General features: G+C 38.9%; 1 protein-coding gene and 1 pseudogene across 1 annotated transcript in view; one reads left to right on the forward strand and one right to left on the reverse strand.

Annotated features, from left to right (window-relative positions):
• The window catches only part of LOC136860113 (probable sodium/potassium/calcium exchanger CG1090), a 383,477-nt gene that overhangs the window by 315,206 nt on the left and 51,386 nt on the right, over window positions 1-16,885 (forward strand). Inside the window, exons 7-8 of the mRNA XM_067138736.2 lie at window positions 9,317-9,524; window positions 16,352-16,453. Of these exons, the coding sequence (XP_066994837.2) occupies window positions 9,317-9,524; window positions 16,352-16,453 (310 nt within the window). The remainder of the gene's footprint in view (window positions 1-9,316; window positions 9,525-16,351; window positions 16,454-16,885) is intronic.
• LOC136859433 (5S ribosomal RNA) lies at window positions 9,986-10,106 on the reverse strand (annotated as a pseudogene).

A 16,885-nucleotide genomic window follows, 5' to 3' on the forward strand; every position in this document is an offset into this window, starting at 1 on the left:
CGTTCTCAATTTTCTTTACATCCTCATCGTCTATCTCTGTTCCTTCTATATGCTTTATTTTTATGTATCCCCATTAACCACCATATTATACCCCTCATTCTCTCTTTTGTTATAAACTCTACATTTATTTTCATTCTCCCATTTATATTACAAAATTCTTCTAATGAACTCTTACTTCTACATTGTGCATCAATGCCTTGTTTTTCAATATCCTTAATTCTTAGAACTATTTTTTTACATATTTTCCACTTCTCTATACATTATTTTTCCCAGTAATATCCCATTCCAATCGTTTCCAAAATATTCCGTACCCCATCCACCCAGTATCCTTGGTTCTGATGTTTCATTTGGTGTTGATATGCTATCTGTAAAATTTCGCCCCCTTTTCGCAACTTCATTCTCAACCAATACTTTATTATCCTTTTAATAATGTCCACTCGCAGACTTATATCTTTGCACATCATTCTCACTCCATAATTAGCTGTACAGCTGGGTAGACCCATAATTATTTTCCCAAATCTACTCGTAATTGTATCAAGTGAATCAACCCTTCCTTCAACTCCCCAAATTTCCGCTCCGTACAACACTCTAGATTTAACTACTGCATTAAAAACATTTTTATACACTCTGTAGTCTGTGTTGGGCATCTTCTTCTCCAGTATGCTAATGGCTGACAGTGCACTCATGCCTTTTATCTTTGATCTTTTTATTTGCTCTGACCATTTTCCATTTCCACTTAAAATCATACCCAAGTATTCTACCTTCTTGAAACTTCTGTACATTGATTTTTAAATTCCATTCTTGACAGTAATTTACCACCACATTTATACTACCCTGCATACTATTGGGTGTCAAAGTGAGCAGAAGAATGTCGTCAGCAAAAATGAGGCCCGGAATATCCCGGTTCTCAAGACTTGGGTAAACCCCTGCCTCGAAACCTTTCGATTGAAAGATATCATTTATAAAGAGTAGAAACAGTACTGGTGACAACTTACAACCCTGTTTTAGTCCTACATTAGAGAATATTTCTCCAAATACTACGCCCTCCTTAATTTTGATTGTGCGCCTTACTTCTGAATATATATTTTCAACCGCTGTTATCATCTTCTGGGACACCCCTATCCCTCTCATCTTGGCCACGACCGCCCCTCTGCTCACAGAATCAAATGCTTTCTCCAAATCAATAGTAGTAATGTATACTTTTCCTCCTTTCTTTTTTACATACTTATCTATTATTGTTTTCACTACAAAAATATTATCTGTTGTCCTCATCCTTTCTCTAAAACCTGCTTGCAGCCTCTCCAGAATCAATTCCCCCTATGCCCACTTCATTATCCTTTTTGCTAACACACCTGTGTATATTTTACTTAATGTATCTAGCAACGTTATACCCCTATAGTTGTTAGAGTTATTTTTATCTCCCTTCTTCTTATAGATTGGGCAGATCACTCCCTCTTGCCAAGATTTTGCGAACTCACCTCCTTCAAATATTCTGTTAAATAGTTTCGCCATACTTTCTAGGATATCCTTATTCTGCGCCAGCTGCTTCCAAAATTCGTTAGTGATACCCGAAATCGCTTCTGATTTGCCTTTCCTGGCTTTCCGTAGTACCTCCCTTATTTCTTCTTTCGATACTTCCTTGTCTAATGCCGGCACAGTACACCCTAGCCCTACCGATATACCGGTATTGTTTAATCTCGGTCTCCACATATCTTCAGCCTCTAATAGTTTCTTATAGTGCTCCACCCAGATAGCCTGACTTATTACCGTCTGCCGCGGCAGCTTCCGCATTCCACAAATCCCCTTAATTGTACTCCATACTTTTCTACTATCATTCTGTTTTGCATTGCTATTTAATTCAACAACTCTCTACTCCTGCCATTCGGACTTAGTTGCATACAGTAATTCCCTATATTCTCTTCTCAAGTTACAGAATCCCATCCTATGGTTTTCTCCCCCATGCTTTCGAAACTCCTTCAATGCTTTCATCACTTCATACTTTTTATGCCTGCATTCGTCATTGTACCAGCCTTTTCCTATTATATTCTGCCCCTCCTTTATCCTCTGCCATCTTTACAGAATTTTCAATTATTTTAACTGCTGTACTCGTTTGGTTAATCTCGATCATTGAATCTATTCCAGCTTTCACTATCTGTCCTATTTCTCCATCATAATAATTCATAAACTCGTTTTTAGCTCCTCTCTCCACCTATATTTAGTGACTATCGTTTCTTTGTATTTTATCATATTGCTTGTTGGTGTCTTACCCTCTCTAACTTTTACTCTGACAATAATTGGAAGATGATGTGACTCACCCCATTCCTTAACCTCCATACTTTTAATCACAGGCAACGCATTCCTGGAACATAACGCCAAGTCTATGCTACTACCCCCTGTTTCCATTATGTATGTCAGGTTCCCTAATTCGTCGCCATGCCACCATCCATTCAAAATATATAGTTCTATTGTACCACATAGCTCTAGCAACTTTTCTCCATTTTTATTACAACCCTTATCTTGGTTCACTCTCTTTTTTACATAAACAGCTTCTGTCTCCTTGTTGTACACCGGCTTCTGGTCTGCAACCCTCGCATTGAAATCTCCCATTATTAGAATGCCTGCATCCTCAAAAATATTTTGTACTCTATTGATTTCTAGTGCCAACTCATCAAAGAAAACGCTTTTCGCAAATGGCGAGGTTTCAGGAGGGTTGTAGACAAAACCAATACATAAGTCTGACTCATTCTCATCATACATCTCTATTCTGACCCACATCATTTCCTCCATTTCTGATTCTATCTGAATTATTCTAGCTTGCAAATCCTCCCTAACCATCACTATTATCCCACCCGGGTATCTGTCCCTTTCGGTTCGTCTCTCTTTTGACTTTGACTGTGAACTCTCCTATTTCTATAATAGTTTTCGGTGGAATCCAGGTTTCCACACATGCAAGAATATGCAAGCTATGTAATAACTCTTTAAAAGCTTCATTCTGTAACTTACTCCTAAGGCCTTCAATATTGATACACCCTACTCTTATCTCTAGTTATGTCTTTGTCCCCTGTCCCTCTCTCTGGCTGATCTTCTTGGACCTCGTAATCCTTGTTACACCTAGATCTTCAGAGTTCTCATCTAGAGTGTTAACACCTTCTCTATCAAGACCACCCTCATTTACATTACCTTTTCTGAGCAAGAAGTCCTTGATACTCACACGTCTGCGTTTCGGTGTTGCTTCTTTCATAGAGTCCGCACTCAGCTGCCTCTGAAGGTCGCCTGGACTGCCTTCGCTATTCGTTGTCTCAGCATCTGTTACTTCCTCTCTCTGTCCTTGTCGCTTCGCTAGCTGGTTGTCACTCACTGCTCCGCATTCTGCTGGTCTCGGCTGCCTCGTAGGTTCACCTTCCTCCTCAGCCAATGTGCTCGCTGTATTGTACATATTCTTTAGCTGCTCTACCCCCCAAGTTCTCATCCAGTTGCTGTCCCCCACCACTAATTTGTTGCACCTTATGTAGGCCCTTAATCCTTCACGTCTAGCTTTCTCTAGGTGAAACTGTAGCATTTTCTGGTTCCTGAGGGCTTCTTTTTCCATCTCCTGTTTGACCCATATGTTCTCACCTTACAACCGGCTTGTACTATGCAGAATCTTTCTCACTAGTAGGTTTGATACAAACCTCACTCTCACTGGTCTCTTGCCTTTTGTTTTCCCCATTCTCTGTAACTCTTCTATATCGGCCTCTCTGCAGCTAATCTTCATCCTCTCGTTAATTAGCTCCAGCACTTTGAATACCAGGTCTTCTTTAGTGTTCTCGGGTAGCCCATATATAAAAATATTTTTCTTTCGGGTTTCCTCTTGTCTTTTTTTCTCATGCCATCTCAACTCTTTTATCTCTTCCTCCATTCTCCTCACCTTATCCCTCAAACTTGATATTTCTGTAATATTTTGGGCCGCCCTTTCTGTTACTTTTCCTATTTCCTCTTTCACCATTTCTCGTAGATCACTAGATTGCTCTCGTAATAGCTCTCTCATTTGTTCAGTTTGGGCCTTACTAAATTCCCTTATCTTCTCCATGTCTTCCCAACCAACCACATTCTCATGATCAGGTCCAGGGTTCATCTCGACCCCTCCAATAACCAACAACACTGCCATCACTGATGCAGCCATCAAAATTGACATCAAACTCACCTGCTGTCCGGTTCTGCCACTCATGTTGCGTCTCGTATTCCTGCCTCTACCGTGCCAACGACCTATCGTTGCCCGGTACAATTCTATTGAAATCCCCATGTCAGCACTCACTCACTCAACAACCTTCCTCTTCGCTTGCATGATTACAACTGTATAAAGAGCAAAAGATTTGTATGTTTGTATATTTGTTTGTAATGGGTAAACTCTAAAACTACTGAACCGATTTTAAAAATTCTTTCACCTATAGGAAGCTACATTACCAGTGAGTAACATGGGCTGTATTTTATTTTTGAAACAATTAGAGATCTGTACAAAAATTGAAATAATGTAACCCAAAGTACCAAAAATTGGCCTATAAAAGTTATTATAGGCCAATACAGATGAAATTTCAAATTGTCACACAAGAATGAGACGAAGCCTCACGATACAAAGAACAAAACTCGGTAAGGCCCTATGGGCCACAAAAATCATGTTTTAAGGGCCTAAAGCCAACCGTTATGGAGATGTTGCCATCACACTACCCTGCTCTAGGAACCGGATGAAGAAATGACCAGCTGTAACCATAGCAACATCAGCTCAAGGATTCTACAGTAGAATACAGGCCTGGGGTTCGAAGTAGGCACATGCATAGACCAAGGGGAGATTCTGCTACACATGTGACTGTCTGGAAAAGAACACTGTGGAGGTGAGCCACCCCTATGGGTGGACGTGGGGATGGGGTGGCATATAAAAATAAACAAAAATATTGTCAAACCCATAGGTTTCAAGGTTGCTGAGACACTCTTCACATCGTTTAAGTCCAAGTTCAGTCCCCATCAGCATGGGGGTGAGAAGGAGTGAAAAAGGCCCAAAATGGCCCAAAATGGCCCAGATAATGGATTTATGTGTGTGCATCCCTCTGGGCAGGGGTGGAAAGTGAGTGAAGTATCAGTCTATGTCACAATAACAAAATCTATAGAAATTTGCTTCACACATAATTAACAGGTAATAAAATACCGAACAGTAAACCATCAACAAAGTGCCCAGGCACCACTGGGTAATATAGCTAGTTGTAGATATTCCAGATGATTATGTAGGCATTACATATTTTTTCTGTGCCACTTTTGTTGGGTACTCTTTTGTTACCATTGCTTCCAATAATTTTGCCTGAGTACTTAAAGTGATTAACTTGTATAATGTTGCCGTGTTTGGTTGCAAGAGATTCCAGGTTTGGTTTCTTGAAATCTATGTATTGTGTTTCATCATAAGAAATTTGGAGGCTGGTTTTGATGGCAATCTCATGAAGATTTTCAATGGTGTGTCTGGCTTCCTTGAGAGTCTGGGTAAATCTTGATCGTCAGTGAAGGCAAGTTATTTTAAGTTAATCCGCTTACCTTTTCTTCCCATATTTATTTCTGGCATTTTTTCCTCCCATCTTTTAATGATCTATTACTAGGATGAACAAGATAGGGGACAGCACATAACCTTGTCTTACTTCTGTTCTAATTTCAAAAGGTTCAGAGATTTTGGCCACAAATTTCACTTTGGATGTTATGTCTGTCAGAGTCTGTCAGTTGACGCAGTTGTTTTATTGTCTACACTGTATTTCCGTAGTACATTAAACAGTGTGGTGCAATCATTCAAGTCATGTGCCTTTTTGAAGTCTACAAAAGTGAGCACTGTGGTTCAAGTGGAGGTACTGGAGTATCAGCTTGAGGTTTCGGATCTGTTCCATGCACAATCAGTGCAGTTGGAAGCCTGCCTCATATTCTGTCTGTTGCTTTAGTTGACAGGGTGACAGTTCCCTTTGGGGATCATTGTAAATACCTGAAAGGAAAGATCTTCATTGGGGTAATCACATAAATATGATTGTAAATAAAGGGTACAGATCTTTGCACATGATTATGAGAGTATTTAGGGGTTGTAGTAAGGATGTAAAAGAGAGACATATTTGTCTCTGGTGAGACCCCAACTAGAGTATGGTTCCAGTGTATGGGACCCTTACCAGGATTACTTGATTCAGCAACTGGAAAAAATCCACAAAGACCGAGCTCGATAGCTGCAGTCGCTTAAGTGCGGCCAGTATCTAGTATTCGTGAGATAGTAGGTTCGAACCCCACTGTCGGCAGCCCTGAAAATGGTTTTCCGTGGTTTCCCATTTTTACACCACGCAAATGCTGGGGCTGTACCTTAATTAAGGCCACGGCCGCTTCCATCCCACTCCTAGCCCTTTCATGTCCCATCGTCGCCGTAAGACCTATCTGTGTTGGTGCGACGTAAAACAACTAGCAAAAAAAAAATCCAAAGAAAAGCAGCTCAATTTGTTCTGGGCGATTTCCGACTAAAGAGTAGCGTTAAAAAAATGTTGCAAAGTTTGGGCTGGGAAGACTTGGGAGAAAGGAGACGAGCTGCTCGACTAAGTGGTATGTTCCAAGCTGTCAGTGGAGAGATGGCGTGGGAGGACATCAGTAGACAAATAAGTTTGCATGGTGTCTTTAAAAGTAGGAAAGATCATAATATGAAGATGAAGTTGGAATTCAAGAGGACAAATTAGGGCAAATATTTGTTTATAGGAAGGGGAGTTAGAGATTGGAATAACTTACCAAGGGAGATGTTCAATAAATTTCCAATTTCTTTGCAATCATTTAAGAAAATGCTAGGAAAACAACAGATAGGGAATCTGCCACCTGGGCGACTGCCCTATATGCAGATCAGTAGTGATTGATTGACTTTGGACAGAAACTTGTATGTTGCCAGCAAGAGTAATACACCTCTGTATTACATCAGTCTTGTAAGGGGTGTATCATTCATGTAAAATTCTCTCTTCATACCATATTTTGAGAAACACATGTTCTTTCTCCATCCTGAGTGATTCCACCATAATTGATGCATCAATTCAAGTTAACACACTTATATTTTGTATGTATATAAAAGGTGAACAACAAGTTTTTTAACAATCTCATTTTAATACAAAAAATTATTTTAAGACAGCAACAGCAAGCCCCAGGTGCTCTCAACGTGGGAGCGTGGGTTGGTGACCACGGGGCCCTTAGCTAAGTCCTGGCATTGCTTCTACTTACTTGTGCCAGGCTCTTCACTTTCATCTATCATATCCGACCTCCCTTGGTCAACTCTTGTTCTTTTCTGACCCTGACGGTGTTACAGCACTCGAGGCCTAGGGAGTCTTTCATTTTCATGCCCTTCGTGGCCCTTGTCTTTCTTTGGCCAACACCTTCATTTTTCGAAATGTCAGAGCCCTAAAAAACTGTATATAGGATAATATCTTTTGTTTATTTCCACCTATTCAATACATTACAAGAAGTTGGCATTTATTTTAAAACATTATTCAGATGAGACATGTTTCGCCTCTCACTGTGAGGCATCTTCAGTCATTATCAAAAACCTTATTATTTTACCAGGCATCTGGTTAAAGATATTCAAAAATGTGTTTGATGATTATAAGAGAGGTAAGATTTAGGTTAGTTATAAACATGTTCATGAAGTAACTAAAAATCCAATATATTGATTAAAACATATGTAGTTCTTTGTTGAATAGGACTTGTTTGATTCTACTATAGTAAGAGAAGGTGGCTTGAAGCCGTAGTCGTTAATAGATGTCTAATACATAGTGGAAGGCATAAAATATCAGTTCTATGAGAATATACATTACATTCAAATGATACTAAAAACTAGTGGATTCAAAGGTAGTACATATAAAATGTTCAATGAAATAACTATTGATCTAATAAAATGATAAACACATATGTAGTTCTTTGTTAATTAGGACGTCGTAAGATTGTACGGCTTAAAGCCGTAGTCATTAATAGATGTCTAATACATAGTGGAAGGCATATGAAATCAGTTCAATGAGAATATATAATACAAACAATTGATACATAAAAACTGGTAGATTCATAAGAGGTACATTTAAAAATGAAGGCGTCATGTGACTATAAAAGACAGTTGATGGCTTAAAGCCGTAGTCAAGGTTTGAAATGTAGGTCAAATAACTGCTAAATATATGGTAAAAAGATATAAGTCAAAATATACAGCTTAGTATAAAAAATATGAAGGAAAAACATTCCAATTGCTTAACAAAAGTTACTTGACGTTGGCATGCGTATGTCCGTGATATTTATTGGTCAACATTTCGTAGGTTATTTTAGATTTATTCGGCAAGATTGCGTTGACAAGAAGTTCACCAGATGTTTATAGTTGGCCTAATTTGTAAAAAGAAAGTTGCAGAGATGATGATGGGTGGAAATTCTCAACGTTGGTATGGTTTTTTTGACGTGAAGGTTGGAGAGCTGTTGTGTTCTTCTTCGATGACAATATATTTTATAAAACGTTGATTGTAAATAATTTATACTGTTGAAGAGTATTATGGAAGTTTGATGAAGCTGTTGAATTATTGTTGTTATAGAATGGTTCTGAAATGAAGAAAAAAACTGTAGTTAATTTTGACGAAAATGAAAGAAAACATGGGAAGGTTTTGTTTAAGTGTTGTTAGTGAGAAAATGTTGGTGCTTACCTATAGCGTTGTAGGCCCATTTAACAAGCTGTCAGAGGCCTTCCATTTTTCTCCCTCGAACTATAGCTCATTGGAACAATACTCAAAAATGAATGAATGAATGAATGAATGAATGAATGAATGAATGAATTAGTTTTTATAGTATTAATAATATTAGTAGAAAAAACAGGGGCTGGGGCTGTCTGTTAGGTCATCAGCCCAGGGGCTGGTTGGATCCTCAAATAGCAACACAAAAGGTTATGTGGTTATAGGGAAACCGCAAAAACCAATGGCAGCGTCAAAATGAGGAGTACTAGGCAATTAACGAATTAATTCAATAAAAAAATAAGACTTATTTTTACAATTTCCCTTTTACTCTAATAACTTGTGCTCCTCCAATTAGTTATCATCTCTGTCATTTGAATCACATTCCAGTGTATAATAAATTGAATTTTCAGTCTCTTTCTGAAATCTGCAACAATGTTAACTGCGAAAAGAAAAAAAATCAGGTACGAAAAATTTCCTTTTCTTGGTAAATATTTAAATCCTATTCTTTGTAGCTAAGACCTTTTACCTCAAGATAAGAAGCCTTATTTACAGTGGTGGTTATGGTACTGATACATACACTCTGTGTTCCTTCAAAGGTTTCTCCGCTGGTAATGCCGACCGAAGGAGGCCTGTGGGCTCGAATCTCCTGGGGAGTTACGGTCCCTATTCACGCTTGTTGTAGAGCAACCATACCAGACTGCAAGAAAGAGAAATGGCGCCAATGGTACATCTTCACCTTCATCGTGTCCATGGTGTGGATTTCTTTCTACTCCTACATCATGGTGTGGATGATAACAATCATAGGTAAGATTTTGTACTGATTGGAAAAATAACTTTACACATGTAATGTTTGTATGTCCAACCCTTGCACTGTTTCTATACTGGGTCAGGTATGAAGTGAGGTTAATCTTCGTAGCAAGGTTTTACAACTGGATGCCCTTCGTGACATCAGCCTCATCAGAGGAGTTAATGATATGAAAGTAATGATGTGATATACTACTTCTGTCAAATAGCACCAAGGAGTCTGCTTGAGGCTTAACATCTCCATCCAACAGAAAAATTATTATCAACAGCTTCACATGCTCCCATTCCATATGAACACTGTGGAGAGGTTTGGAAGTGAATCCAGGCTTTTGGCAAGCAATCGAATGATACCACCACCTCTCCTACCCTGCCAGCCAACATTCTGATAGTGACATTTTTTCAACCAATGGAACTCCTACTGGCTAACGATGATGTCACACCATACAGACTTGATGTTTTAATGCCAATGGCACATGGTGTTCCCAAGCGGTCACCCATTCAAGTACTGATCACGCCCAATGTTCCTTAAAACTGTGGTGATCCACCAAGAACCTGTATATTCAACATGGTATGGCCGTTGGCAACTTCATATAATGTAGGTTAATATTTTAATCCCTCAAGCCGGGATTTAAATTTCCCCCGCCCAAGCCTACTGGCAGTAATTTAAGTGTCCAAGCAGTAGCTGTGTTACAGTACTATAAATAAACATATCTTGACATCGTTTGCACATAAATAACACAAATTTTAAGGAGATACACACTATCAATAGACACTGTGAGAAAAAAGTAAAAAAGAAATGTAATTCACCTAAAAGTTGGCTTCAGTGCGATGAACTTTTGCATAAAATGAAAATGAAACTTTGGAGGTAATAGAAAAAATAGTAATAAGAATAAATTAAAATAATACAGATGGTGATATTTGTTTAAATAATATAATAATGTTAATAGAAATACTAACAATAGGTAATATTGATAGTAGTAAATTATTAGGAAGAAGAAGGGGAAAGAAAGAAAGAGTATTTCTCATTTAGGTGTGTGATGATTGGATTTAACTTTAATAACTCTTTTTGGCCTTCATAGTTTTCAGGTGGTGCATTATCTACATAATGTAAAAATCTATTTATCAGTTCAAAACTTGTCATGTATCATTACACTGTAGAATATAGGCATGTCAAGAATAGGATTTTACTAAAATATGATTTTTCTGAATAATTCCCATGAGTATCTGTAATCCAAAATAAACATACAGTTCATCACAGTCCAAGTTTTTCCAGTAATAAACTCTGGACTATGGTGGCAGGTCATCTTTCTTTGAATTCAAGAAGTCATTGGCACAGTGAATGGTCTTGTCCACAATTGTAATCAATATCTCATTGTCGAAAAACAGTTAAATGATTGTGAAACACACTGTACCTGGTTTACAACTCCACATTTTCCAGTAAATGCATTCTTTGTGGGATGTATTTGCTTTATCCCATTTCCAGTCTTCTTGTGGACGTTGACGCTTCACTAGCAAGACACTTCCATTTTCGTCATCACTGTTTACACTCTCACAATTTTCACAGCTACTTTCTGGCAAAAATTCATCGCTTCCATGACTGTCAAATTCATTACAGCTATCAAATACTGTATTATCAATATAACCCAGTTCATCTAAATATTCTACAATTTATGTAGCCTGGAAAACACCAACATGATTCTACAATTTGTTCGAACATAAGATTAAATGACATACTCGGACCTGCCATGCTTTCCCTTGAAACAACAGCAGTCAGGTGTGTGAAACCAAAATGTATTTCATCACAAATTTACAGTTCTAGGCTGAAAAAAAAAAAAAAAAAAAAAACACAGGAGGGGGAAAGAACCGAGTTTCAAAGTTTCATGTGTCACACAGTACAAAGAAATGTCATGAGATGGCAGAGCTAGACTGTTTTGGAACAAGTGATGTTCTCAGTGTGACAGTCAAATGCATCCGCCAATAGATAAGACCACCAGACACGTGACACTTAGGTGCTCCTGGCCTGGACGGTTAATAGTGACAACTGTTGTTACAACCAATACAAAAGACATACATTCAGTTCCTCAGTACAGTCAACAGCATTGTGTAGGACATGTTGCTAGTGCCTATTGTAGCACCTGTTCACAGGATGGAGCAAACGGAGGCAATCTACTGCCTGAAGAATGTCTGGAAAAGTTCAAAATGGATGCTATGAAGCAGTTTCTTCACCTTTGGAACTGAATCAAAATCATGGAGCTTAAGTTCACAGAGTATAGCAGATGCTACAGCACTTTCCAGCCCCACTGAGTGTATAACTCGGCCACTGTTTGCACCACATGCCGCTTCTTTCACAATGCTGGTAGTAGGTTATGTTCCGAAAATGGATAGTACCATCTGTCCTTCAGGTACGATATGCATTATGATAATTATATCACAGTCATATACCAGAATCGATGCCACCTTCACAATGCCGGGGTCGTGACGAAGTACTGATTTTCGTGGCGACCCATAATAATACCACTGCCTGGCGTTTTATTTTTGGCTTATACAGTTGAGTCCATGTCTCATCCAATGTAATGATACAGTGTCAGAAAGCCTCTCCTTCATGTTCATAGCATTCAAAATGGGCTTCGGTGTCATATCATGCTATTTACACAGTTTTGTCAGATGGTGCAGAGCCCATCATGAAGCAACTTTTCTCATGCTCAGGTGGTCCTTCAGGATATACTGTATATATCACAGTCTTAGGCATTATTCCTGTCTCTTGGGCTAACTCGTGATTCATCCAGTTGGTATCTGTCGTCTTCACTGATATTCAGGCAGCCCAGCTGAGATATGTCGGCCACATGTTGGTCTCACATCCACGGAGTAATGTTGACACAATAACAGTTCAGTATGCCATTTGTTTGGTGTATATTCTTAGATATTTGTTGATGAAGAATTAGCACGTATTCCGTTTTTCACGTCCTTCTTCAGTGCAGTTTACTGAGAGAACATTTCTGAAGTATGAGGAGTAATCTACTTTTTCGAAAGACTTATCAGCAATGGTAACATCAAAATCTAGGAAAGTACTTCCAGAAGCTGACTGAGCAAGCACTTCATTTAGTTTCCTGAGAGTTGATAGTGAGACCAAATTGTTCATATGTACTCTCAAAGCAGTTAACAGATAATTGTGGATCCTCGGTGGATGAGCTGGAGAAGCATTGTCACCTGCGTATTGCAATTCATTGATCTGGGTGAGGGTGATAAGCCTTTGATTAAAGTCTCCCATCAAACCTGTATCTAATTTCTACACCTGCATTCTTTGTGGATAATTTCTTATAGCGCTTGGCTGACTGATGCAGGACAAAAAGTGTAGGTGCAAGTATACAACCTTGATTAAGTCCATAAGTAATTTGAAGTGATCAGATGAAGCACCTGTCCAGTCATACCACCATAAAATAGTTGAAGGAGTTAAAAAAAATATTCAGAGGAGCCAAATCGCCTTAGAACTATCCAGACTGCATCTCTAGGCACAGTATCAAAGGTCTTTTTTAGATCATAAAACACTAAAATCAGAGATTTTGTCTCTGCATTTTATCTTATTTACACTGATCAGCCACAACATTATGACCATCTACCTGATAGACGGTATGTCCACCTTTGGCATGGATAACAGCGGCGGTGCATCTTGGCATGGACGCAATGAGGCCTTGGTAGGTCGCTGGAGGGAGTTGGTATCTCGTCTGCACACAGAAGTCACCTAATTCCCATAAATTCCTGGGAGTGAGGTGATGAGCTCTGCCCCACATTCAATCGCATCCCAGATGTGTTTGAACGGGTTAAGATCTGGTGAGTTGGGGTGGCAGCACATCAATTGCAACTCGCCACTGTGTTCCTCGAACCACTCCATCGCACTCCTGGCCTTGTGACGTGGCACATTATCTTGTTCAAAAATGCCACTGCCATTGGAAAACATGATCGTCATGAAGGGGTATATGTGGTCTGTAACCAGTGTACCATACTTCTCTACCTTGCACGAGCTCCACTGGACCCATCGATGCCCACGTGAATGTTCCCCAGAGCGTAACTGAACCGCTGCCAGCTTTTCTTCATCCCACAGTACTTGTGTCAAGGAGCTGTTCCCCTGAAAGACGACAGATTCGCACCCTCCCAACAGTACGATGAAGAAGGTATCGGGATTCATCAGACCATGCAACGCTCTGCCACTGCACCAACGTTCAGTGACGATGGTCATGTGCCCATTTGTCGTAGTTGCCGATGTCGTGGTGTTAACATTGGCACATGCATGAGGATAATCAAGGATAACGAACCTAAATAACACATATGGAGAACATGTAAATAAGAATGAAAACAAAGCTCAATAAATACAAACAAGATAAAAAGAAATCTGGAGCATAAAAGTAAAAAAGAATGAGAAAAAGTCATAATGAAAATTTACATACAAACTGACAAACATAAGCAGTGTTGTGGAGGTTCATCCTTAGCAGCGTTTGGTGCACTGTGCGTTTACTCTGCCCAGCCTACGACATCCGACATCTGTAATGAGGGATGGCCGCCCAATCCCTCCACGTTTGGATGTGGTTTCATTTTGGTTTTGCCACTTGTTGAAGATATTTATCACAGCACTCCTCGAACACCCGATACAAGTCGTGCAGTTTCCGAAATGCTTGTGCCGAGCCTCTGGGCCATCACAATCTACCCTCGGTCAAACTCAGATGGATTGCGTGCCTTCCCCATTCTACACATGGACAGCATGCTCACTGATACTACATGCCTCATCAGGTAACGCTGCTATCGGCTGAACGGGTTTATATTGATAGTGGTTATAATGTTCTGGCTGATCAGTGTATTTGAGCAAGATAGTCGAGGAAATCAGAAACTCTTATACAGACTAATAAAATCAAAACGAATAAATCAAGAAAAAATCAAGGCATTAGAAAGAGAAGATTGATCCATAGTACAAGACGAAAAGGGTCTTCAGAAGTATTTTGAAAAACTTCATAATGAGGATGACTACTCGGAGGAAGAAGGAGATAAGGAAATGGAAATAATAGATGGAGGAAAAGAAGAGAACCCAATAACATGGTTGGAACGTGAAAGAGCAGTGAAAGCAGTGACCAAAGGTAAAGCAAGTGGAAAAGACAAATTCAATGCTGATAAGATTAAGGCAGCAGGAAGCATTGGACTACAGTGGCTATACCGAACCCTCAATGCCATATGGAAGGATGAAAGGATACCTGAAGATTGGCATCATAGACAAAAGACTGAGGGATATAATAGAAACACTGTTAGAGGAAGAAGAATATGGCTTTAGACCAAATAGATCAACAATAGACTTGATATTTACAGTGCGAATGATAATGGAAAAACATCTGGAAAGGAACAAGGAAATCATCTTCGTATTTTTGGATTTGAAAAAAGGTTATGATGCAGTTAAGAGAAAACATGTATGGGAATGCTTACTGAAAAGGTATGTCCCAAAATCATTAATTAACAAGATAAAAATGTTGTATCATGAGAGTAATAAAGCAGTGTACAAGTGGGGATTGGTGACTCTGAAAAATTTTATACAAATAAAAGGTCTCAAGTAAGGAAGTGCACTGTCGCCATTATTTTTTTATATTGATGGATGAAACCATAAAATGAGTAAAACAGAGGATCAGTAGTGATGAAGTGAATGCTTTGGTATTTGCAGATGATGTGGTGATTTGGGGAAAAGGAGAAAAGGAAGTACAAAGGAGACTGGACATTTGGAATGAGAATCTCAAGGAGGTTGGAATGGTAATGAGTAAAAAGAAAACTGTAATCATGCACTGTGGAAAAGAGAAAAAGAGAAGCCAAGTGAACATAGACAGAGAACGGTTAGGTAATGTAGAACAGTTTACATATCTGGGAAGCATTAATAATGTAACTAATGAAATCAACACTGAAATTAATAACAGACTAAGTAAAAGTACAACATTTTATCATCAAGTCAGAGAGCTTTTATGGGATGACAAAGTACCCAAGAGAACAAACAGGGTTTCATACCAATTGTAACATACGGACTAGAAACGCTGGTAACTAATAAGAGACAAGATAGTCAGATCCAAGCAGTAGAAATGAAATTTTTAAGAACATGGGTTAAAAAGACAAGAAGAGATAGAATTCAAATATTAAAATCAGAGAAGAGCTAAATATAGAACCGTTAGTACAGAACATACAGAAAGCAAGACTGAGATGGTTCTGACATATAAAAAGAATGGGAAAGGAACGGGTAGCAAGAAGGGAATTGGAAAGAGAAGTTAAGGGAAAGAAACTGGTTACAAGACTGAGAAGAAGGTGGATGGATCAGATTTGGAAGGACATTAGAGAAGCTGGATTGGTTGTGGCAAAAGTAATGGAGCAGGAAAAGTTGAGGAGGCTTGTTAACCACACCCGAGTGACTGGAGTGGGAAATTGGTGATGATGAAGGATCCAATGTGAGGTCAGCCCTAAGAAGGAAATGATCAAGAAGAATGGGCAAGGTGTGCATGTGTCTGATATCGTGAGATTTTACATAAAGTCTACATTGACTAATTCCACAATATTAAAGAAGAACGGAAAGTTGCTTCTCATGGGAATCACTTTCTATCTATATGTATTTTTTCGGTTGTGGAATGAATTGTCTGTGTTTCAATTATTCCTTAAGGGAAAATTCACTTTGATATATGAGTGCTTTGGATTATAAGCATATTTACAGAATGAATTATGTTCACAATCCAAGGCTTTACTCTATAATTTGACTGGTCACTTGTTTTTTACTTTCTGTTACTTATAACATTTTAAAAGTGAACTCTGTGTTGCAGGTAGTACTCTTGGAATCCCTGATACTGTCATGGGGCTCACCTTTGTAGCAGCCGGTGTTAGTGTCCCTGATGCCCTGTCCAGCTTAGCAGTTGTTAAAGAAGGTAATCCAATGTCGTACATTATGCGGGTTGGCAGTTGGATTTTCTATCGCATGCATGTTGGGTCTACCAGACAAATGGACTGGAAGTGGGGAGAATAAGGCACTGTGGAATGTACGAGTAATACTGAGTAGGTTTACTGGGATATCAGAGAGGAGAATGTGAAGAGAGGTAGAAAGAAATAGTGTTTGTAGACAACGCACTAAACTTCGGCAGTCTACATAAATACAGAAGCTTTTCATTATGTTAATACGGTGATGGTGAATACTTATAAGACCATCATTTGTTAATACTTGTTCATATTATCGCCTAACTCTCTATCATTGACAAGTTTATGCAACGTAAACAGTACTGTACTTATATATCCATGTTTTAAGTGATTTGATTTAATCTGAGGATGTTCTTATAGAACGAAACATGTCATTCCTTGTATAA

Source organism: Anabrus simplex, chromosome 1 (genome assembly GCF_040414725.1).
Source record: "Anabrus simplex isolate iqAnaSimp1 chromosome 1, ASM4041472v1, whole genome shotgun sequence".
Classification (NCBI taxonomy): Eukaryota; Metazoa; Arthropoda; class Insecta; order Orthoptera; family Tettigoniidae; genus Anabrus; species Anabrus simplex.